Source organism: Petaurus breviceps, unplaced genomic scaffold (assembly GCF_028583685.1).
Source record: "Petaurus breviceps papuanus isolate PSGF00001 unplaced genomic scaffold, PetGlider_PUasm1.0 174, whole genome shotgun sequence".
NCBI classification, from domain to species: Eukaryota; Metazoa; Chordata; class Mammalia; order Diprotodontia; family Petauridae; genus Petaurus; species Petaurus breviceps.
This window is the reverse complement of record NW_027185761.1, coordinates 57411868-57437190: the sequence shown is the minus strand read 5'-3', so window position 1 is coordinate 57437190 and position 25323 is coordinate 57411868. Positions and strand designations below refer to the sequence as shown.

General features: G+C 45.7%; 1 protein-coding gene across 6 annotated transcripts in view; it reads left to right on the top strand.

The window, feature by feature from the left end:
• The window catches only part of FLNB (filamin B), a 159128-nt gene that overhangs the window by 87201 nt on the left and 46604 nt on the right, over window positions 1-25323 (top strand). For all 6 annotated transcript variants that reach the window (XM_069084257.1, XM_069084259.1, XM_069084258.1 and 3 more), the window contains exons 11-23: window positions 192-328; window positions 1075-1268; window positions 3834-3947; window positions 4537-4680; window positions 4894-5017; window positions 5318-5478; window positions 7349-7439; window positions 7760-7929; window positions 14473-14590; window positions 17706-17968; window positions 22124-22721; window positions 23283-23456; window positions 25083-25245. In XM_069084257.1, coding sequence (XP_068940358.1) covers window positions 192-328; window positions 1075-1268; window positions 3834-3947; window positions 4537-4680; window positions 4894-5017; window positions 5318-5478; window positions 7349-7439; window positions 7760-7929; window positions 14473-14590; window positions 17706-17968; window positions 22124-22721; window positions 23283-23456; window positions 25083-25245 — 2451 coding nt within the window. The remainder of the gene's footprint in view (window positions 1-191; window positions 329-1074; window positions 1269-3833; window positions 3948-4536; window positions 4681-4893; window positions 5018-5317; window positions 5479-7348; window positions 7440-7759; window positions 7930-14472; window positions 14591-17705; window positions 17969-22123; window positions 22722-23282; window positions 23457-25082; window positions 25246-25323) is intronic.

Below are 25323 nucleotides of genomic sequence, written 5' to 3'. Positions count from 1 at the left end.
TTGCATGATTTCACATGTATGATTAATTGCCTTCTTGGTGAATTGGGGAGTGGGAAAGAGTTCAAGAACTTGGAACTCAAAATTTAAAAAGAAAAGAATGTCAAAAATAAATAATAGCATTTTAGAAATTCATTCTCGATTATTAGGATGTCTCCTTCTTTCCTAATGCAAGCAAATGTCTTTCCTTCTAGTCCCTTTGAAGTCCAAGTGGGCCCTGAGGCTGGTGTCCAGAAAGTGAGAGCTTGGGGGCCTGGGCTCCATGGAGGCATTGCTGGGAGGTCAGCAGACTTTGTGGTAGAATCCATTGGCTCAGAAGTTGGATCATTGGGTAAGCCTATAAACAAAATGGTGCATCCTGTGAATGCCATGGATAACCCCATGCATTCATTCTTGTCTTAATTCTGTATCTCCCACTTCTTTAGATAGAACCTTCTGGTAGTGTATAGAGGGAAGACAGAGGACCTGAAAACTACCCCCTGGAACTTATTAACTGTTTGAATTTGATCAAGTCACTTCAAGTCTTTTTGGCTTCTGTTTACTCATGTAAAATGGGCTCATTAAGTGGCCCAGGAAGCCCTTCCAGATCGAGATCTGTGATCTCAGATGTTGTATAGACTCCCTGAGCCTTAGTTTCCTCATCTGTAAAATGGCCTTGACTGAGGCACCCTCCATTTCTGAAAGTGTGATCCCGTGATTCTCTTGTGCTCACAGGGATGTTGGGGGTGTATGAACAGGGACTGTCCGTTGACTTTTCTATGATTAACACATAAGTGGGACTTGAAATTTCTTCTGGGTCTCTCCTATTGTTTGCTTCATAGCTTTTGTGACCAACCAGGGATAAATAATTCATGTCCTTGAAAGGGGAATCTCTATAGTCCTACCTATGCCTTTATGGAATGGGATTATGTGGAGGATTTTTAAAAACCTGTGATGGACCCCAGCCTCCAGTTTAATCTCTTGGAGATGTCACCATGCTTGGTGCCAGCGATGAAGGATGTGTAACTATGGCTGTTGGTCCCCTGCTTGTCTTTCCCCACATGGCCTCAAGTCCGATGTGTCTTTGCTGTCTCTTAGGATTTGCCATTGAAGGCCCGTCGCAGGCCAAGATCGAATATGATGACCAGAACGATGGGTCCTGTGACGTGAAATATTGGCCCAAGGAGCCTGGGGAGTACGCCGTCCATATTATGTGTGACGATGAAGACATTAAGGACAGTCCTTACATGGCCTACATACAGCCAGCCTCAGGAGACTTCAATCCAGACTTGGTGAGGAAGCTGCTTGGGCCCCTCCCCACCCCTCCACCACCCTTCTTTCCTAACTTATTTCTCAGTGAGTGTAAATAAAGATTGCGCAGAATATTGAAGAAAGTCCTTCAGCTGCTAGTGTGCCCTCCGGCCTCCCAAAAGATTATTTGGTATTTGTCTGTGTATTCCATGACCTTGTATTTGTATCCCTTGAGAGGATAGAAACTTCTGAGAGTCGGGACTGTTTTGTTTCTGGCTTTGTATGCAGCAGGTACTTAATGCTGTTGATTGTTGGATTTATAGAGGCCACATGGTACTCTGAAGTCAGAGGCCCTGGCTTCCCATCTGGCCTTTGATGCCTACTCCTCATCCCCAAGTCTCCCTGGTCCTCACTTTCCTCATCTGTAAAGTGATGGGGGTGGGGAGATACTAGATAGCCTCTGAAGTCCTTTCTAGCTTAAAATCTCTGCTCCATTTTAGGTGCTTAATAATTGCTGGCAGAGTGATTAAGGGAGCATGGTAAAGGGGAATGAGATTTGAGATTTGTTTCTGCAGTTAAGAGGACCTGAGTTACAATCTTGCTACTACTTCAAACTCTGTTTACTCATTTGTAAAATGAGGGGGTGGGGGGTTGGGCTCCCTGACTTCTGAGGTCCTTTCTGTCTCTTGATATCTATTATGGATCCATTGAAGAATTTATTTAAGCAGCCTTTAGTCTTTCAGCTGGGATCCAGCAGATTCTCCAGCCTGAGACCTTGACCAATTCCTTTGTCCTTAGGAGACCTGTGACATTTGTGTATATATGGGGGGTGGTCTTCCTAACAGATAGAAGGCTGGGTTTGAGCCTTGCCTCTGATGCCCACTAGCTTTGTGGCCCTAGGCAAGTCACCACAATCTTTCCCTGTCCCTAAGCAACTGTCCAAGGCCAAATTATGAAAGAGTTGCCCGTCTGCATTTGTGGAGGGAGTTTCCACGCTAGGAATTATCCCCATGGTTGAAACCACATGTATGGACTAAAAAGCAGAAATGGAAAGTTTTCTTCCTCTGCTCCATCTGCTGACCTCCCAACTTCCACAAGTCGTAACTAAAATCCCATCTTCTACAGGAAGCCTTCCCACCCCCTCTTAATTCTAGTGCCTTTCCTCTGTTAATTGTTTATAATTTATACTTGCTTAGTATATACCTCTTTGCATGTTGTTTCTTCCATTAGATTGTAAATTCCTCGAGGGCAGGGATTATCTTTTACCTCTTTTTTATATCCCCATTGCTTGGCCCATGGAAGGCACTTAATATATATTGTTTATTGGTTATCTGCCTAACTCCCTTTGTCTCTTCTACTAATCAGTCAACCAGCAATTTTTGGTTTTATTTTAATCTTTTTTTTTCAATGAATAAAAATCTGCTTTCTATCCTTACCACCTCTCCTTACTGGGCAGGGGGTGGAGACAGAATAAGAAAAACAAAAATCTTGAAACAAATACATAGACTCAAGCAAAGCCAATATCCGCATTGACCATGTCCGAAAATATATCTCATTCCATCACCTGTCTGGCAGAAGGTGGGCACCGTATTTCGTCATGGGTACTCTGGACTGGACTCATGGAGTCAGTTGTTGCTTGGGTCAGGGGTTCTTGAATCTTACCAGGTCAACAAGCATTTATAAAATGCCTACTATGTGTCAGGCAGTGGACTAGGCACTGGGGATACAAAGACTGTTAATTCTCTCAGGGAGCTTAGACTTTAACTAGGGGGAGGGGTGTGTGTGTGTGTGTGTGTGTGTGTGTATTCACAAAATAGAGAACAAAGTCATGGGGGGGCGGGGCTGGCATCTGGGGAAGCCAGGAAAGGTTATGTATAGAAGGTGGCATTATAGATGGAAAACACATGTAGCTTGACTACCATGTGGTCTATGGAACAGGTTGGTGAGACTGTGAATGAGGAAGGCTAACAGGAAATGAACCACTTTCCTGGACAGGCTGCACTCAAGCCAGGCTTGTGCCTACCATCTCAGCCAAGCAGCAGTTGGCTTCATTCTCTTTCCTTCCTCCTTGGTCCCCTTCCCCTTAGACTCCCCATTCCCCCACTCCCCCTAACTGCCAGTCTTGTAGAATGTTCTCTGAGGTTTAGTTCTGACTCTTAAAGCAGTAATGGTGACACGGAGATGGGAAGTCGTTCTTGTTCCAGTTACCTGTGACCAGTACCCTCTGTCACTTTGGATTAGAGTTCAGGCTATGGGTCGGTTTTCAGCCCATTTTAGGTAGAGAGTGTCTTTATCTTCCCAGTGAAGGCCAGCTGCCTTCCCTTCAGTTTACAGGTATGCTGGTACAGGGGAAAGCTCCAGTGTTAGACTCTTATCTTCTCATAATCAGTCGGCCAACAAGCATTTATTCAACACCTCCTGTATGCAGGCACTCTGCTAGGAACATTGGTTTTTTTTTTTCAGTCATAGAGTAGATTTTTTTATTTCTTGTTTACTTAAGAGCACGTTCCTTATTCTTCCCCGGCTTCTTATTTGGATTTAATTTGACTTGTCCTCTTTTTCCTGGATGTCACAGGAGGATAATCATTATCTCCTCTTCCTCCTAGGTTCAAGCCTATGGTCCAGGATTAGAGAAGACTGGTTGTATTGTCAACAACTTGGCAGAATTTACTGTTGATCCTAAGGATGCTGGGAAGGCACCCTTGAAGATCTATGCTCAGGTAAGTTCATGTAGGTCTAATAGCTGGGTGTCTTTACTGTCTAGGGTTAGGAGACACTTCGTAAGCTGACCAAATAAAGGTACTTTGGGTCTGATTATACTAGGTAGATTTTTTTTCTAAACCGTAGCACTAACATGACTGGAGATGAAAAGTGCTAATGCATTTTCCCAGTTGGCCCCTTCTGATCAGGGACTGCATCTCATAGCTGACATGTACCAAATGGGTCTCTTTACTTCTTCAAGACTGGCTAGTCCCATGGATCCCCGGGAGTTTTCCAGCAAAACAAAATTGGGTTTTGGGAGGAAAGAAGAGAGTGGAAATTGGGAGAGGAAATTTGAACCACGTAGTTGTAACTTGAAGAATCAGAGGAAGCTCTCAACCTTCTGCCCATTTGTAATGACCCCAAGATGTAAGACTAAGAATTGGGGACAGGAGCCAGTGAGTAGTGTTATCTTTCCCTTTGGCTTTTAAAAAATGTTGAGAGAATTTCATGAATCACCTCTTTTAAGAGTAGTCCATTCACTCTCCCTTTTTCTTAATAAGAGGATGGCTTGTACTTCCTTGCTAAGGTCTTAATAATTGTTTTCAGGATGGAGAAGGTAATCCCATTGAGATTCAGATGAAGGCCAAGATGGATGGGACCTACGCCTGTTGTTACACGCCGCTGAAGCCAATAAAACATACGATTTCCGTCGTGTGGGGAGGAGTGAATGTCCCCAAAAGCCCATATCGGGTGGGTAATTGAACCCAGCCTTCAGAATTGGGCAAGCTGTGGGCTGGGAGAGAGGATAGATGATTGAGCAGATACCCGCCAGTTGGTTATGACTTGACTTAATGGTGAAGTAAAGTGTGTTGCAATAGGTTTTGAGTGATAAGGAAGACCTACACTGTTGATTTCAAGGGCCTCATGATTTCTGAATGAGGACAATTTGAATTTTGTCTCTAGGTTGGTGTTGGTCAAGGGAGCCACCCTCAGAAGGTCAAAGTGTTTGGTCCTGGTGTGGAGAGAAGTGGTCTAAAAGCCAATGAGCCCACTCACTTCACCGTAGACTGTACAGAGGCAGGGGAAGGTAAGGACACTCGATCAAAGATTTTGGCTATTATCGCTCTTTGAGAATCTCCCTCTTGCTACGTGTTGACTCTATTGTTATCAACAAATAGTCTCTGAAGGAAAGCTAGCTTGAAACTGAAAGCTGAACCAAAGAAAAGTCATTATTCTCCTTATTGTGCATTTGCTCATTTTAATCTATCCAGACCCAAGCTGCCATTGTGTACCCTTGCATGTTGGGAACTGAAATTTCCACTGGGAACCTTGAGGAGGACATGATTGACGTGAGGCTCTTTGGAACATGCCCTGCTTCTTGTTTCAGGTGATGTCAGTGTTGGCATTAAATGCGATGCTGGAGTTCTGAGTGTGGATGAGGAAGATGTGGACTTTGACATAATTCACAATGCTAATGATACATTTACGGTGAAATATGCACCGCCCGCTCCTGGCAGATACACCATCAAAGTTCTCTTTGCCTCCAAGGTTTGTCAGTGGGTCCAGAAAAGCTCCAGGTGGAGGTGGGAGGCCAGGGAGGCGGTTTCCCAGCTGCTTCAGTTGGCGCTCAACACAAGGGGTGTGACTTGATTGCACAGGTGCTGACAGACCAACCCATCCCCTCCTGGTTTGGCAGCACAAAGGGCTGAGCAGGGCCAGCTCCCAACCCCAAGTCCTTTTCCTTTTCCAACCCACAATCTTCCTTAGCTTTTGGCTCGTTTGCCAGTATAACACTACTTTTTCATTTTATCAGAATTAGCCACAAAACTTGTTTTCCCTGTGGATAGGATTTGATGAAGGATTCAAGTTTCTTCTTTAAAACCCAGTGCTTGGTTTATGAGAGGGTCACTGTAGGGTCCAAGCATCCTGACCCAGGGGGATGGTCCAGTGGGTTTAAAATTCCCTTTCAGAAAGAGAGACACTTTTGTTTCCCAACAGCCAGTTACAAGGGAAGTCATTTCTGAAGTCTGTTTAAATAAAGGGGATGAACAAAAAATAATTAGAAGGTCAAGAGTCTCTCCGAGAAAGAGTCGTCATGGGTGGTAACTATTCTGGGCTCAGTGTGGCCAGATTATTTGGACTGGCTCTCTCTAGCCTGCCTGTAGAGAACTTTTTCTGGGGAAGAAATGGTGCCCTTGCAACTTACTGCTGGTGGTGGCTCCTCCTCTTTCCAGTAGAGGTCTCCAGCCTCTGCCCTGGGGGTAGTTTTTATCCTTTTGCTGTTTCTTACTCTGAATTTTGGGGGTTAGATAGGAAGCATTCATGGTCTACCCCCGGCTTTCACTCAGAAGTATCTCTTGGAGCCTCTTTTTCTAATGGAACTTAGCAACTCATTCAGAGTGGCTGCTTGTACAGTTACAAATTATCCTTTACTAAAAATAGATGGGCTCTGATGATGCATTCATGAGTTTGAGTTGAATAAAATATTCATTAAAATGGTAAAAACTTCATGCAAGGAAAAACTGAATTTGTGGATGGGTAGCCCCTATTCACTTAATATTACTGGTCAAGGGAAGTTAGCATGCTCTTGACCCTATGCTTTGACTGGCATATGGAGTCGCCATTGAAGAAACTCCCTACCAATGCAGATGGGTATCTGCCCTGCAAGTTATGGCCTTCAGGGCTTTCCTGGGGCACTGAGAGGTTTCTGTGACTCAACTGGGATCAGAAAACCAGTATATGTCAGGGGTGGGACCCGGCTTTGGGATCAGTTCTCTGTCCACCAGGACACAAAGACTGTCAACACAGAATCATAGAATGTTTAAACCTGAAGAGTCATGATTGTCATGGGATCTGACTCCGTCCCCCTCCTATTCTTTTTTTTAAACCAAGTCTCAGAAGAGTCCAACGATCTCCCCCAGTCAGTGAGAGCAAGGCACCTGTTAGATTGGCTAACGAGCTGGACAGTGCGGTGCAGTGAGCCTCAGAGTCGGGAAAGTCCAAAGGTTCAAATCCCACTTCTGAAGTGGCCTGACTTTGTGGCCCCAGGCAAAGCACTGAACTTCTCAGTGTCCCTGGCCAACTTTCTGGGACCAGAAGGTGCAGGACACATGTTAATCTGCACTGGCAGAGGGGGTTTCCTCACCAGGAATTCCCTATGCTTGTGAAATCATATCCCTAGAAAGAGAGAGAGTGCACGTGAGCCTGCAGATATGGCGCCAATGCAGAGACTTTGCTAAGATTGGCAGTGCCTACTGTATCCCAAGGTCTCCTAATGAACGATGCTTGTGGATACCTGGTGATCAATAAACAAAACCATCCATGGTGCTTGGAAGTATCAAGATCAGTCTTGGAAGTTTGGATCCTTTTGGTATCGATCTGGGAGGGTTTCTGATTTCAGGACCTGTTTGTATTTCAGGAAATCCCTGCCAGTCCTTTCCGAGTCAAAGTTGATCCTTCACATGATGCCAGCAAAGTCAGAGCAGAGGGCCCCGGGCTCAGTAAGGCAGGTAAGGCGACCCTCCCACAAGCAGCTTCTGCAAAGCATTTGGAGGTAAAAATCGGCATGCTTGTTTAAATTTAAAAAAAAAAAGACGTGGGTGATGGCTTATCTCTACAAAAAGTAGATCTTGTATCAAGAATGTTGATTTAGAAATAGGAAGCACTTATATCCTGGCACCTTTCCAGGTGGGGAAAAAAGAAATAGACTCAGGCTAGAGGAGCCAAGACCCACGAAGCCCCGTAGCAGTGACTCTTAGGTAGACTTGCTAGACCAGTTCCTTGGGTGGGTAGATTGCCAGTCTTCTGACTTCAGATTGTTTCTTTCTAGGGGTGGAAAATGGAAAACCGACTCACTTCACCGTCTTCACCAAGGGGGCTGGGAAAGCCCCGCTAGATGTACAGTTCAGTGGTCCCCAGGCTGGGGTCGCTGTCCGGGACCTTGATATCATCGACAATTATGACTATTCCCACACCGTGAAATACACACCAGTCCAACAGGTGGGTGTCTTTCTCCTCTGGCTGTGGTAATGGGGCCGGCCCCTTGCCAAAAGGCCATTTTTTTTTAAACGTGAATGGATTTTGTGGGTCCCTGGGCAATGTTGGGAAGCATCTGACCTTTAACAGCCTGTAAAGTTTTCTTGCTTTGTTCCAACCTTGTCTGGGAGATCTTGACAATTGCTCTCACAGCTCACAGTGAGGAGGCCTTCGATTAAAATAGTCCAGACCCAAGGGAAAACAAGCCAGTGAGGCCTGCCTTGTTCTGGGGGTTTGGGGTTTTGTTTTTGCTTTTTTCTCTTTAGAGAAGATACCCAGTCCCAGATTGGGAAACATTTCTCTGGCCTGGGTTGGTGTGTTGGTTCATTGTGCACGATGCTGTTTTTGTTTTCGTTTGGACCTCAGGGAGCCTGCCTCCAGAGCTCAGATCTCAAGTCATTGATGTGGTAAAGCCTCTGTGGTGGTGTTGGTATCCAAGCAGGCATTGAAATAGCCTGGGCGCTGGCCCTCATGGAGTTGGTGCCAACCAATTTCACATTCAGAGTCTGAGTTTCCCTGAAACAAGCTAATTTGGGGGAGGAGTACAGCCCAGCATTCTGTCTGGCAGCAAAATGTCGCTGGGCATCGAAGCCAGGATCGTTGGTCTGATTACACGAGATCCAAGGTGACTGAGAATGAGACAGATGTTGGAAAGTTACCTTAATGGATAGTGCTTTGGGTGCTGTGAACTTACAAGTAGGAACCAATTCTAGAAACCATCCAGTCCCACCTCCTGGCTTTACCAAGGAGGAAGGTCTTGCATGTGGGTTAATAGGATCATCATCCCTGAGCTGGAAGGGCCCCCACAGGTACCCTGTCCAACCCTCTGATTATACAGAAAAGGAAAAAGGGGCCCAGGGAGGTAGAATCTTTGCCCTCAGTTGCCCATGGAGATAGTGTCCGATTGGAATTTGAACACGGGCCCTTTATAGGGCCCTTCCCACTGAACCACCCTGCCTTCTATTTATAAAAGCTTTGGGACAGCATGTAGGGACCTAAAGGGACCTGCTGCACTTTGCACTTACTTGGTGGATGGCTTGAGGGTTGAGCCATAGGATAGCCCATGGAGATTCAGAAGAATCTTCTTGGGTCGTTTAGTCTGACTTCCACGTTTTTAATGAAAAGGAATCTGAGCCCCAGACGGATGACGGGCTTGCCAGACATCACCTGGAAGTGACTTTCTTGAATGATCTGGGTGACCAACTCTGAAAATTTCCCTGCTGTGAGAGGAATGAGGTTCTCTGCTAGGCTGGGGTGTGTGTTTGGTCATCCTGGCAGGGCTGGGCAGGTTAGGCTAATGCCCATAATGGAATAATCCATCTTCTTTTAGCTCCTTTGTTTGGATGAAGCAAGATGTGCCTTTTTGTGACCTGGGTTTTGTGAACTTAAAAAACCTATTTTGTTTACTGTATTTCAACATAATTGTCTTCCTCGTCCTGTGTACTTTGTTTTGTGCATTTAAGAATGTGTCTCCCAGAAGGGATCCACAGGCTTCCCCAGTGTGAGCGCCCAAGGGGTCCGTGGCCCACTGAGGATTAGGAAGCCCTACTCTGGAGGCTGCTCCCAACAAGCCCCGCTCTCCTGCCCCAGCTGTGGGCTTCCTGAGTCTGGAGGGCGTCACAGCCCCTGGCACACCTTTCAGGGCCATCTTTCAGAGAATAATACAGTCTCCCTTTCCAGAAATGTGACTGCTGCAGCTGCTATGTGGCTGTGGGAGTGTCTTGGCTGTGGGTGAATGCTCTCCCCAGAAGGCAGAGAATGTGCTGTGCCAGTGGGCTGTCCCGAGCCCCTTCTCCAGGAGCAGGAGGGCAGATGGCTTGCTGTGGGCGTGGTCTGATTGCCAGTGCCCACTGAGGAGCTGGACGCCTTGGGCTCTCCTCCCCTGATGCATTTGGAAGGCTGCAGAAGCCGTTGGCCCATGTTCCTTGTAGGCCGTTTTCATTAGCCTGATGATGGAGGGGCCCTCTGATCCCCAGAACCTCCTGAAGAGGAATTTCATTTGTCTGTTCCAGTCCATTGTTTCCTCTCTGGTTTCACTCAGCTTGGAGCGTGAGGCAGTCAGGCTGGGTGAGGCCTGCTTGGCCCAGAATGGCCACTCTGGAGGCCTCTTGTGTGGAAGAGCTCTGCTTTCAAGAGTCAGGGGAATGCTGGCTTCCACACTGACCAACCTGGTGCAGTCATTGCTGAGTCCTGTCTGCTGTGGTCACCTCTGGCTACAGTCGCCCAGAGTCCTGAGGATGCAACTCTTCCTGCTGCCTACTAAATATCTCTTATCTCCCAAAGCTAGTGAACAAGCCAGAAAGAGGGAAATCAGGGCTGCCTTGTCGGGTCCTTTGGGATTAGCTGGGAAGTCCCTGGCTCTGACCTCTGGTCACTATCTTTGGCTCAGCATAACAAACTGGCGTCTTATAGAGTATCAGCAAAAGCTTGGGAGACTTGGGATGATTAAGAAAATTCTCCTAACCCCAAATAATTCCTGCTTTAGCGACACTTTTGTCAAGTAGGCTAGTGATGGCTGCTTTATTTTATAAATACAAATACAAATATACATGTATGTACACATGTGTGTATGTATATATAAAATTTAAACACTAGGGAAGGAGCTAACCCATTTCTTGGTCATCTTCAGCCCAATCAACTTAAAGATCAAAGTTCAGGCAGAAAAGGCCCAAGCTCTATTCCCCACCCTCAGGTGGCCCTTTGTAGTATTATTTCAGACAAAGTTAATTCTTTATATTTGATGTTCTCAACATTGAAAAAATTGGCAGATCCCTGCAAAGCCTTACTGGTGGCAAATTTAGGGAGACAAGACATGCTGGGGATTGAGGAGACTGAGGTTGTAGAACCCTCAGAGGACTCCCTGAGGAGGAAAGCAGGGGCAGCGCATCATGTACACACTCACACGTCCATACACGCATCTCTGATACATAGTGCATGTAGTACCCATGTGTCCATGCATCTCTCTATGCACATATGATGCAACCACACACACATCTCTACATACATACACACAGACATACATATATACACTCAACCACACACCTCTGTATGTGTGCACACATATACACAAAACCCCACACATGCTTACCTCCATGCACACATGCATCACATGCCTTAATAAACAGATTCCCATAGCATCGTCCCATGCTCCAGTTTGACAATCTTGGCAGAGTGGCCTCTTCCCGACCTGTTCTTCTCACTCCCTCCCTATATGTTTGCTAGTCGCTCCTCTCTCTCGAATGACCTATCCTGGAATTTTGCCCAGGACCACTCATGCTTTATTGCCCTGCCATTTGCAGAGGCTTCCCACTCCTTCCTTGAAAGTTAGCTCATTCACCTTTCTTTTGTCCTATTTTCTGGCTCATCCTTGAGCATATGTACCATTTCTTTCAGAAACTTTGGGCGGCTTCATCTTTGTTATTGTTCAGTTGTTTTCAGTTGTATCCAACTCTTCATGTCCCCGCTTGGGGATTTCTTGGCAAATATACTTGAAGTGGTTTGCTATTTTTTCCTCCAGCTCATTTTACAGATGAGGAACCCGAGGCAATCAAGTTTAGGTGACTTACCCAGGGTCACACAGCTAGTGAATGTCTGAGGCTGGATTTGAACTCAGGAAAATGAGTCTTCCTGACTGTAAGCCTAGCCCTTTGTGCTATAATACCATCTGGCTGCCCCAAGTCTTCATTTAACGCCTCTCTTACGAGAGCCCTTAGCTGATCTGGGGACCCAGTTTCCTAGTCGCCATTTTTGTTCTGTCATTTTCAGCGCAAAGGTCCTTCCCTTTGGCAAAGGAAAAGGAAACCCAGAATCGGCAGCTCTGCCCAATTCATTGATGGTTTTGCCCTTTCTTTTGTTTAGTCCTCCAGACCTGAACACCCTTTGCCAGCTACAGCTCATTTTGGAGTTACTGCACTGCTGGAGTTATTCTTACCAGACCATCCCTTCCTTTTGTGTCTTCCCTTTGTCTCTTTCATCTTTATAAATATCTTTTTTTTTTTTAATTCTTGCTAGGTAAGTTCCCTGTGCATCCACATCAGGCTTTTCAGGAAGCTGCTGGCTGTTCCTGCTGTGTCCTCAGAATTTTATTCTCGATAGCTTGCCATCCCTCTTGTGCTGATTTTCCCTTATAAAATTTAGTCCACGTCATCTTCCTCTTCTTTCCTTTGAACTCTTTGAGATCTGTTCTCCTCAAGTCTAGCATGCATGGCAGATTCAGCTTGGCTTTCCTCTCCTTTATCATACAGGTTATGAAGAAGGGTTCCCATCAGTGTCATTCTAGCATTGAGCTTTCCTGCTAGTGAGATTCTCATACAGAATAGACTTTCTTTTTGTTGGATTCTCCACTTTTTGGGGGATGACTCCATCATTGAAGCGGATCAGTAGGTTATTAACTCCTCGGCTTCAAACCAAGAGAGAGAAGCTGAGCAGATAGCTGGATAACGGAAGGGGCCCAATCACTGCTATATTGTGCTTTTCCGCTCTGTTTCATGAATGCATCTATTTTATTCTCCTTCTGTCCCGGTGATCTGTAGTGTATTCTGATGACAGAATTGCTTCTCTTTCTGCCTCCACTGATCTTTCACCCAAATGTTTCTCACCACCATTCTTCCGGCCCATCCTTCTTCTTTTGAACAGGCCATGTCTGTCCCAAGCCACACTCCAGTCATAGGTCTTATCCCACCAGCTGTCAGTGATAACCCATGAGGTCAAAATTGCCTCTTTGTGTTAGGCATGATTCAGCTTGCTTCTTGTACCTTTGTGTACAGATGTTCAGAGCTGCTGGTCTTCCTACTGACGTCTTTCTTGGATTTTGTTTGCTATGAACGCCTAGCCTCTCAACTGTTTCTCAATTTTTATATCTTTATAGCTGCTTTATATGTACTTTATAGCTACTCTGTTGTTTCTCAGTGCCATGAATATTTGTAGGCAGTTTTCACCCTTTCCCTTCCTTTTTGATTGCTAAAGCTCTTTTGAATATATATGCAACCTTGACCTTTGGTAGCAACATTTCCTTAGGATCCTTTATTTCATTTCTGTCCAAAAATCCAAATGCTCATTTGCTTGTAGGAAGAGAAAAATATCGTTTTGTTTTTTAAATTAAATTAACTTTTATTGTTGGCTATTGGGGGAAAGGGCTGGAGAATTTTCATCCTTGGTTGTTGTGGGAGAAGAAGAGGCCAGCATCTTTTTGTTAGTCTGAGTGCCTAATAGTGAATAGACAAGCAGCCTAGCCTTTGGTAAGCTCCTGTGCCCTCAGGTGAACAGAAGCATTCTGGGAACTTTAGGAGATCTGGGACTTACAGAAAACAAGGAAATAGGAAGTACTGGGAAACTTAGCTAAATGCTGTTAAAATCAGGCTCTTGCAACATACCTCCTGGCAATATTAAGAAATGGCAGATGAGACAGCTGGTGGTGCAGTGGATTCAGCACCAGCCCAGATGTCAGGAGGACCTGAGTTCACATATGGCCCCAGACACTTACTTGCTGTGTAACCCTGGGCAAGTCACTTTACCCTGTTTGCCTCCAAAAATAAAATAAAAATAGCAGGATCCTACAGCAGAGCGATTTGGAGTTGAAGGCCTTGTGTTCAAATCCCAGCTCTACCCAGCACTAGCTGTGCCCTCCCAAGCAGATTGGTCCCTCTCCCTGAGCCTCAGGGAACCTTATCTCTAAAATGAGGCTGTCGGATTGAATGAACTTCTGAGGTCTCTTCAGTTTAGGGTTTTATCCTGAGAACTTTCTAATTTCATGGTTTGCACCAAGTTTTAGAAAGTCTGATGTGGAAGTGTGCTTTTTCAAGAAAGGTTCATTCTACTTGTGGTCAGTTGGAAGGGGGATTTGCATTCTTCTAAACTGCTACTGTTCTGAGAATAATAATACCCAAGTTCTCCTGAGGATTGTGGGATTATAGGGGAAATGGTATTCCTCTTCCCACTTTCCCCCATTCCTCTCTTGTCTGCGAATTTTGTTCAGGTTACACACACCCACACCCACACACACCCAGAGACACACACACTGAGAGCCAGCCTGCTGGGGGCAGCCGGACTTTCCTTCAGGCATCAGACTGCTTGGTGTGGGTGGGAGCCATGAGCGGTAAAACCAACCAGAGATGGAGAAGTAATCAGTTGGTGTGTTCAGCTGCCTGGGAGCCAGTGCTGGGGGGGCCAGAGGGGCCTACTTGACTTGGACCCTCCAGGATCTTCCTGCAGAGGCTGCTGGCTGGGGCTCCTGGGGGCCTGCCTTTCTCACACTTCGTCCTGTTTCCTGGAGACAGAGCTCAGACACTACATGTGGTTGTCTCATGGTGCCTCCCGGTCACATTCCCCTTTCCTGGCCGACAGCGTGAGTCCCTGTGCAGCGAGGCGGCTACTGGCATCTTTACCTCCTGCTTTATTCCCCCGTGGCCTGCTGACAAGCCAGAGCAGGGGGGCCGGGCTTCAGTGATATCTCAGTGGGCTGGGGTCCAAAGGGTTTTCTGAACAGGACCTTGTCTTGGTTTGTTTCAGGGAAGCACACAAGTCTTGGTGACCTACGGCGGAGATCCAATTCCCAAAAGCCCATTTGTGGTAGAGGTTGCTGCCCCTTTGGATTTAAGCAAGATCAAGCTCAATGGGCTAGAGAACCGTAAGTGTGGGCAAGGGGGCTCCCTAAGACTAGCCATCGGGAAGGTCCACCAAGCGGTGAGAAGCAGCACCCTGATTTATCTGAAGATCACGGTTAGAGGAGTTGACATGTAGAGAGTGCTTTTGGGGTACCTTCTACCTTTATGTACACTTATGTACATTGGTGCCTTGAGTTCAAATTCAGTCTCAGATAATGTTGTGGTTGTGTGACCCTGGGCAACTCACTTAACTCCTCCTCTCCGCCTTTGTTTGCTCCCCTGGAAAATGAGGGTCTGGGGTCCAAAGCTTCCCCCTGGCTCTAAGTCAGATCCTGTTCTCTGCTTATCCAATACTTAGTGATTATGGAAGTACCCTCTCTGCCCAGAGCATGTGTCTGGTCCTCTCCTCCCCCACACCCAGGAGCTCCTAGAGAGCCCTTTTATCATGGTGCCTTTTGTGTCACCCCAGGCCTGGGTTCAAGGCTGCTTCTGGTACACAACTCTAGCTGTGTGACCTTACATGCCATAGGTACTTAATAAATGCATACTGTGTTAAATTAGATGAATGACCCATTTAGGCATAACAACTCCCAAGTTGGAAAGGACACAGAGAGGGGCAGCGGTGGCCTTGTAGAAAGAGCCAGGCTGGAGTCAAGGTTTGCCCCCAGCACTGGGTGTGTGGCCTTGGTCGAACACAGTGCACAATGCTTAACCTCTCCGTCCTCTGGCCACTCTTAGCGGCTTCTTAGGTCCATGAAATTGTCTTTAAGAGTATTTTGATCACTGTATTTCAGTGGGACTCATTTTCTTTGTGATTTCTTGGCCTTTATGTATTTTACAGCCTGATTCTGAGAAGAGGAGTCTGTGGGCTTCCCCAGACTTTCAAAGGGGGCCAGGATGCAAAGATATTAAAGAATCCTTTCTCAAAGGCTACAGGCCCCCCAAGAAGGTGCTCACCTGCTTTGGGAAGGGCAGTTTCCTCACTGGAAATGCCCTGTGCCATTGAAATCTCAGGTCCTGTTGTGTAAAACCAGCAGTGAAGTTTAGATCATTGAGCTCGCTGGCCTCCCAAGAACTTTCCAGAGCTTAAGGAAAGAGGAGGCCCCAGTAGATACTCAGTTACATCTTTCCCCCTCATGTTCCACTTGGAGCAAGGGTTTGGAGGCCACCAAGAAGATGGTCTGAGGACACTGAAGGCCAGTCATGGCATGTACCTTTCTTGTCCAGTGTCTCTTCACCCAGGAAAGCCGTTGCTGGTCACTCCAGCCATGGTGGATGCCGGCGAGTAAGAGCCCACCTTCCTCTGATGGTCCTGACCTCCCATGACTGCTGGAGAGCTCTGAGTGTGGGTTCAGCTCTTCTAGGGGAAGGCCCTGTGCTCGTTAGAGATTTTGGCCAAACGGGCAAAGACGTAGCTCTGAAATATGGCCTCTTGTTTATTTACCTGTTTGAGAGGGCTTGGTTTGGCGATGCAGGCAACTTTTCACCCTGCGCTGGGGTGGGTGCCCGGCCCCCTCACGGCCTCCCTTTGTTGACAGCACTTTGCCTATTTGACAAAAATAGTGCCAGAGATATTTGGCCAAATGACAAGTCTCGCAGTAAAGCCATTAGGCCATTTGTTTCCCAGAATTGGCTTTGCTCTGTGTCCCACTGATAAATCCCCTTTCTCTTCTAGGCTTAGCCCTTTTCTGCTGTTGGCTGTATGTCATTGAATTGAGGGAGAGGGAAGGCTCATTGGACACAGGGTGGACTTTGGGGTCAGCCCTGGGTTCAAGGCCTGCTTCTGACACACACTCTAGCTGTGGGACTAGTGGTCGGTTATGACCTCTCAGTGCCCTGGGCCACTCCTCAAGATCCCTTCTCTAAGGGTTGATTGAGCCTTGGTTCTAGGCACTGAGCTAGTCACTGGGGTGACGGAGAGAAAAATTAAAATGGTCCCTGCCCTCAAGGGGTCTACAAATCTGCATAATTAAGGAAAGTGTAGAGAGGCCTTTGGGAGCACTTGAGTAGTGCTAACCTCTCCGGGGATTAGGAGGCACTTTTTGCTAAGAGATGGAACCTGAGGTAGGCGCTGAAGGAAACCAGGAATTCCTACCGTGTTTCCCCGATAATAAGACCTATCCCGAAAATAAGCCCTCCCCTTACTGTGTAAGATTCCTCTAAAATAAGCCCTCCCCTGAAAATAAGCCCTATTGAGATTGCTACTGTAGTGAAGGTGATCCCCTGCGCTACACACTACATTACGGTACCCTCTGTATGCACCGTTCCCCCCCCCCTGTGAAACGCACGCTGCGCTCCGAGCTGCATCCAATCAGAGCTGCAGCAGTGAGCACGTCATCCTGTTCTTCCCCAGTGATTTGCTTATTGAATAAAGGTACATTTTTTTGTTCACATTTACCTGTTTATTAAAATTGCTGTCAATGTTCATTAAAATAAGCCCTCCCCTGAAAATAAGCCCTCTGGTGTTTTTCTGTCCAAAAAAATTAATAAGACAGCGTCTTATTATCGGGAAAACACGGTATGAGATGCAGGACCAAAGGGAGAGCATTCATTTCTTGAGATACAAGATGTAGATGGATCCGACCTTCCTCGTGTGGATACAGGGTGCAAGAATCAGCTGCTCTGCTGACCTGCATTGGGGTGGATGGGGTGGTCAGGGAGTTTTGGGGTTGGGAGTTCCCTGTGTAGTTAAAGTTACGGGTCTAGATCCCTTCCCTCCAGAAAAGTGGAGACACAGGCCCCCACCAGATAGCATTAAGGGGATGGCCCATCTGGAGTTTCTTCCAAGATTCCTCCTTTGCCTAGTCCTATTTGCATTGTTTTGGTGATAGCCTGGGGTTGTGGACAGGGAGCTGCCTTTGAACCCAGTAAGACCTGAATCTCACATACCTCCTCTGTGACCTGGCCGGGCCACCTGACCCCTCAGTCCCAGGAAGCCTTCTATAAATTGTACAGTTAGGAGCTGTGCCAGGGACTCTGTGTGTGTGTGTGTGTGTGTGTGTGTCTCCGTCTGTCTGTCCATCGATCTGTCCGTCCATCCCAGATCTCCCTGCCTGACCCCTGGAAATGCTTCTTTTGGAAATCCATCAGAAGTGTCTCTGTAAATCTCCCTTTCCTGTCCTATTTCTTCGCTCCTAGGGGTAGAAGTTGGAAAGGACCAAGAGTTCATGGTGGACACCAAAGGGGCTGGAGGGCAGGGTAAACTGGATGTGACCATCTTAAGCCCAGCTCGACAGGTGGTGCCGTGCCTGGTGACCGCGGTCCCAGGCAAAGACTACAGCACAGCCAAGTACATCCCCAAGGAGGAAGGCCTATACGCTGTGGATGTGAGCTATGATGGGAACCCCATTCCAGGCAGTCCCTTCACTGTGGAAGCCTCTCTGCCCCCGGATCCTTCAAAGGTAAAGGACCCTCCTGTCCCCTCCTGGTTTGGAGACTTGGATTTTTCTGCAGTTTGGGTCCTCTCATTTTCCTCTTTCCATACTTCTGAGTCTCCAGAATTCTGATTTGTGTGCAGAGTTAACTTTGGTCTAAACAGGTTTTGGATTTTATAACATTGTTTTTCTCTGTGGTTGGTGACTAAAAGGGAAGGTTGACTTTGGAGATCATGAAAAGCCAACTGGCTTCCTATTTGGTGGTATTTGGGTCATAGGGGACCCCTTTACCCTAATTCCCTCAAAGATATGGAAGTGGTGCTTCTTTGCCCTTACAATAAAACAGGATGAGAGAAAGGTGGGGGTGGTAAAGGGAAATTCACTGGAGGAGTGGCAGTCTCTGCAGTTGAGCCTGCCTCTTTGGCTCTCTTGCTACTCCCTGCCCAGATGGACTGGCCCCCATCCCGCAAAGGCCCTCCTAGGCCCTTTCTCTACCCTTCATGCTGGCCCTAGCTGATGAGAAGCACTTCTAGCATGGACAGAATACAGACTACTTAGTACTATTAGCATTTACATAGCACTTAAAGGTTTGCCAAAGGCGACCCAGCCGATAGAGCCCTGAGCTTGGAATCCTGAAGACTCATCTTCATGAGTTCAAGTCCAGCCTCTGACACTTACTAGCTGTGTGACCCTAGGCAAGTCACTTAACCCTGTTTACCTCAGTTTCCTCATTTGTAAAATGAGCTGGAGAAGAAAATGGCAAACCACTCCAGTATCTTTGCCAAGAGAATCCCAAGTGGGGCCACAAAGAGTCGGACATGACTAAAATAACCAGAGGATAACAACAAATAAAAGTCTGCCAAGGCATTCAACTATATGAGATAGATGCTGTTATTATCCGATTTTACACATAGGGGAAAGTGAGGCCCACAGTGATTACATAGCAAGTAACTGGCTGAGGCGTGATTCAAACTGGCCTCTTGATCTGGTCTTCACATCTTACCGAATGACCAGGTGTAGCCTGCAGCCACCATGGAGTGGGCATCAGCCAGCGAGACTGTGGATCTGAAGGTCAGCAGCCACAAGGGCTGACTACACACCTCACTGGCTTCCTGCACCAGTTGGGATGACTGTCCATCCCTATGGCTTCAAGTTCTGGCTTGTAGCTCATAGTACAGAGTTCCCATAGTCCTTAGGAGACCACATTTTACATCCCTATTCTAAAGACTTGCCCCTGTTGCCAAGGTAATGAACGTCACTATTATTCTACCGCTGTGACCCCTGAATGGAAAAAAGGAGCCAAGTTTTGGGGGAGAAAAAAATGACTCAAAAATAGCATGTTAAAACTTTAGGTTCAGCAGAAATATTTTTGAGAAATGGGTGTTGAAACATCAGTGTTTCAGTTGTTAGAAGAAATACCAGATAGTTCAGATCACTGATCTTTTTGTTGTTTAGAGCTCCCAGTAAGGAAATTCCCTCTACCAATACCCAGCAAGTGTCTTGCAACTGACTGCCTTAGAGAGTTGCTGGAGATAACAGGATATTAACCAACTTTTTAAACAAAGGGTCACATGGACAGTATGCGTCTAAGGAAGGACTTGAACCCAGATCATTCTGACTGTGGATTTTGCCTTCTCTTTACTATGCTTTGCCATCTTTAACAAGATACTAAATAAATTAGGACATTAAAAATTCAGTAATGGGGCAGCTAGGTAACGCAGTGAGTAGAGTGCCGGCCCTGAAGTCAGGAGGACCTGAGTTTGGATCTGGCCTCAGACACTTAACATACACACACACACACACACACACACACACACACACACACACACACAAACCTAGCTGTGTGACCTTGGGCAAGTTACTTAACCCCAATTGCCCTCCAAAAAAAAAGCGAAAGAAAAAATTCAGTTAATATTTCATAAAATGAGAATTGATTTAATTAGAGAAAATTTGAAGTAATATTCAGGTACATGAAAATAACAATAAACGAGGCAAAAAGCAATAAGTAAGATTGGTAAATAACAGAAATAAAATAGAAGAAAAAGCCCTGGATATAATCTGACTTAAAAGGCAGCTAATGCCTATTTGTACCAAATGATGGAATTTAGAATATAGAGTAAAAAATACAAGCATTAGATTAACCAGTATCCTAGACCAATAAGGAGAAAGAAAAGGTTCGACACTCCATTCAAGGACCTAATTACATACCTATTAAAAACACAACATTTCCAAGTAGACATGATCAAACAACATTGGAAGGGAGAGGTCCACAAAGAAAGCCCACCTATAGCTGCTCTTCGAGGCCCAAAGTTGTGAAACTGCAGTATTACAATGACAGAACTCTTCTAGGTGTCAAGAAAGAAAAATACCTTACTGGGACCTGTTATCGGTTTTCTTAGTCATACATGGCAAAGAAATGACAACAGAGCTAGACAAAAAATCCTAGAAAAACAGGATCCACAAACACGAGTCATGTGTATTTCAGTGAAACAGAAGACCTTCCAGATTTATCAGCAGAAATCTTTGATTAGATTCTGGTGGAATGAACAGTAAAGGAAAATCCTGACAGATGAGCTCTCACCAGAAGTAGTAATACTTTTTTTTTTTTAATTAAAGCAATCGAGGTTAAGTAACTTGCTCAAGGTTACACGGCCAGTTATTTCTGGGTGTGGTGCTGAGTATCTGAGCCCGGATTTGATCCAGGTCATCCCGACACTGGAGCTGGTGCTCTTACTCGCTGAGCCACCTGGCCGCCCCCAGTAGTAATACATTTTAATCCTGTGACTTACTTTTTGTAAAAGCGTAATCTCAAGCTGCTTCCTGGGAATGTTTGGACCACTCTGCAGCTCCACCAGCAGTGTATTAGTGTCCTAGTCTTGGGCACAGGTCCCCCAACATTGATTATCCCTATTTTTTCTCATCTTTGCCAAATTTCCATTCTTTTGCATTTCATGGGATACCAGTATTCTTGATGAATGAGCAGAAGCACCAAAAATGGTACCATGAAGACATTCTAACTTATGTGTCAACATCTGTTGCCAATGCTGAAGTAAAGGAAATCTTTGGGGAAAACCTTGCCAAGAGTTCTTTCATCGGAAGTCATCATAGAAAGCAGCAAAAATGACAAAAAATACTCTTACCTTTGACCCTGATGATCTCATTATTGGGAATAATATACTTTTGTGATAGCAAATTGAGGTCTTTTGTTTTAAAGAAATGAATATAGTTATAGTAGAAGTTTTTGTAATTACCAAAAACTCAAAGCAACCTGAATGTACAGCAATAGGAAGTTGGTTAAATAAATTGCTGTGGGTTAATGTTGTAATGTAATGAAACTAGAAACATATGAGCAATGTAAGGAAATCTGGAAAGACTTTTATCAAGTAAACAGCTTGATCAGATACCACTTGCTTGTTTGTTATAGTTACAGTGGCTTAGACCAGATGATCACTGAGGTCGTCCTTTCCCACTCCTCAGTTCTGGGATTCTGTTTAAAAACAGCAAATGGAAGTCAGAAAAAGGGAAGAACCCCTGATTCTGCTTTCCATAAGAAGAGTTAATGTGAATAAATGGACAGATGGAAGATGGAGTAACAAAGAAGCAATGCCATTCTATGCACCAAAAATTACTTTTACAAAATATGCAGAGCAAGTTTGTGTGATATTTTATATAAAACTTGTAATTAAAAAAAATTTTATAGGGAGCTAATCTGGTGGTTCTGTAAAGACCTAGCCTTGAAATAATGTGTTTTGTCAATTGGCTGCACCCCCAGACCCCCACACTCCAGTGTTATGGGCCCTGAGGCCTGATTTAGTGAGTCGTGTAAAAAGAAATGGAGGAGGAGTCAAAGAGAGGGAGTCATAGAAGGCCTGGCTGCTCAGTGAGGGGCCAAACCTTCCCCTGTGGTTTTTAGCCAATAGGCAATTTGGATAATGACATCAGGATGCGGTCCTTCTTTCCTACTCTTCATTCCAGCTTGTGGACATTGATTTATAGCGTTTTTCTTTGCCCTTGCCTATAAAACCCGATCTCTTCTGTATGCTTGAGTCCATAATGCAGACCCATTAGGAGGCTGTCTGATGGAGGTGGAATGTGCTGCTAATTTCAGGCTTGTGTGTGGTGACACTAATCCTGAATTGACTAGAGTCAAGCGGAATAATTTCCTTTTCCCCCCCATTGTAGGTGAAAGCCCATGGTCCTGGACTTGAAGGTGGTTTTGTGGGCAAGCCTGCTGAGTTCACGATAGATACCAAAGGAGCTGGCACAGGGGGCTTAGGCCTGACGGTAGAAGGTCCATGTGAAGCCAAAATCGAATGCTCGGACAATGGGGACGGGACCTGTTCAGTCTCTTACCTTCCAACAAAACCTGGCGAATACTTTGTCAACATCCTCTTTGAAGAGGTCCACATTCCTGGTTCTCCATTTAAAGCAGACATTGAAATGCCCTTCGACCCCTCTAAAGTTGTGGCCAGTGGCCCCGGGCTTGAACGTGGGAAAGTGGGAGAGGCTGGCATCTTGAATGTAGACTGTTCTGAGGCCGGATATGGAGTGTTGGGCATGGAAGCCGTCTCCGATGCTGGAGTCAAAGCTGATGTCCACATTCAGAATAACAAAGATGGGACTTATGCTGTGACCTACGTGCCTCTCACTGCGGGCATGTATACGCTGAGCCTGAATTATGGAGGAGAGCAAGTGCCAGCATTCCCTGCCCGGGTCAAGGTGGAGCCGGCCGTAGATACAAGCAAAGTCAAAGTCTATGGACCTGGAATTGAGGGAAAAGGTAAGGGGATGCTTTCTATTCCTCCTGCTAGAAATGCGGCCATCCCCAGATGCTGACTTGTTTAGGCCTGGCTTCTCATCAGGGTGTAAGCAGGCGACATTTTTAAAAATCTGGTTTCCTGGGCAAAATGGCGACTTATGGCAAATGGTTTTCAGCAGTGATATTTGGGTACTTTGGGATTTGTTTCTTGGTCTGGTCACTGATGAGAATTGGATGATAGTAAGTGATGTGGGGCCTGGCATTCCTTGTTCTGCTAGTTAGATGTGAATAGGGCTAGACCTGGCATTGGCATTCATTGGCACCAGGCAATCCCAAGGGCAGAAACTCCTTCTCCCAGTGGTTTTAGAGTTTTCTTGGCAGCTTCAGTCTTAGGGAGTTGTATGGAGCACTGGGAGGGTCAGGTGATTTGCCCAGGACACTGCAGCTTTGGACTCTGATCTTCCAGGCTCCAGAGTCCACTGGGCCACACAGAAATATACAGATGTATGTTGATGATAGCTAGAAATGCTCTTTGTGACTCTTTCTTCACAAGAGCCTGTTGGCTTTATGTTTGCTCTGCAGATGTGTTTCGGGAAGCCACGACCAACTTCACGGTGGATTCCCGCCCGCTGACGAAGGTTGGAGGGGATCATGTTAAAGCCACCATTGCCAACCCCTCTGGGGCCTTCACAGACTACCTCCTCAAAGACAACGCAGATGGAACTTATGACGTTGAGTTCACACCATTTGAAAAAGGTGAGCTGGCTTTCTCTAGTCCTGACAAAAATGGAACTACGCATTTGAAACAAATCTGATAGGTCTTGGTCTTTTTTTTTTTTTTTTTTGCCAGGGATCTTAAAATTTTTTTGACTCTGACCCAGGCTTTCTGTATTTAGTAATCTTTTCCAGAAAGCACATTAAAAGTGACTCTTGGGAAGCGTTGAAACCCTGGCCTGGAGGGATGCTGCATTTTGCACTGTCTCTAAAATATTTCATTTGTATTTCTGTTCAGTTTCCATTTCAGCTAAATAACAGAATAGGTTGTGATAATAAATATATTTTTCTGTTCTGAAGCTGTGAGGGTGTAGAAACTCCCTCTACTGATGCAGGTCAGCATCTCCTCAGGACCCTGGCCTTAGAGAGTTGCCTTGGACACTGAGGGATTAAGTGGCTTGCTTGTGGACACACAGTCCTTCTGTTTCAAAGGCAGGAACCAGGGCTTGGTCTTCCTTGCTCCAAGGCCATCCCTCTATCCGTTATGCCACACTGCCTTTTAACAATAATAATATTAATGATGACAGCAATAATAGCAATGATGATAAAAATAATAAGAAGCAGTCATGGCGGTGTGGATAAAGAGCTGGCCTTGGAGCCAGGTAGACCCTGGTTCAAGTACAGCCTCTGATAGATATCATCTGCACCATCCTTGGTGAGGCAGTTAACATCTCGGTGCTTTAGGCCAGTGGTGTCAAGGTCAAAGACCAAATATTGACTTATAGAAAGCTACAAACTAACGTCATCTATTTTGCATTATATTTTTATTTATTTTATTGAACATTTCCCAATTACATTTTAATAGGGTTCATTCCACTCTTAGGAGTTTGCTTTAGATAGCTCTCTCAGCTAAGACGTTGCAGAGAAGGTGCTAACCTCCATGGGCAGAAGGGGCTTCCTCATCGGGGAGTTCTCTCTACCAAACTCAGAAGGTCCAGTCTTTGTCCCTGATTGTTAATAATAAGAACATTTACCTGGAGGCTTAGGACTTCCAAAGACTTTCTCCATTATGTCTCCTATCACAATTACCCTGTGAGGCAGGTAATACTGGTATTATTATTTACAACTACATTTTAAAGATAAGGAAGCAAGGCTAGAGAGGTGGTGAATCACCTGTGGTTATTCATCTAGTAGATACCAGGACTGGATTTGAGCCTAGGTCTTCCTAATCCAAGTCCACCATTATTCCGTCCACTACCCACCATTGAATCTGTAGGTTACACTTTTGTGCTACCCAGTGGGTGTGTTATTTTTAAAAAATTATTAACATATTTTTAAGACAATCTTCATTTCTGAATGTGTCCTTTTCCCATCCCCTACCCAGAGAACCATTCCTTACAGGGAGAGAAACCACAATTTTATTGATAATGGGAACTCCCAGATGGGAAGACTTCTTCTACCATTGTACCTCAGCACCTTATAGCAAAAAAAAAAATTTTGAATGCATTTCAGGAGAATGAATCCATGTACCAACTGAATGTGGCAGAATGTAGTGGGTTCCACACTTACAGTCCTGCCAGCCATGTCAGCTAAGATGAAAGAGGCACAGAATTTTCTCTTATCTTCCTCACCACCAAACTTGATCTCTGTGTGTATTTTTTTAAATAGGCCTCCACACAGTGGAAGTAACGTATGATGATGTGCCTGTGCCCAATAGTCCCTTCCAAGTGGCTGTCACTGAAGGCTGCCATCCATCTCGAGTGCGAGCCCAAGGACCTGGGCTGAAGGAAGGCTTCACCAACAAGCCCAATCCCTTCACTGTGGTTACCAGGTAAGGGGAACCTGGGAGGCCTCCATTGATAACTCTCAAAAACATGTGAGCCCCAGAAGTCAGGGTAGGTTATTGGCT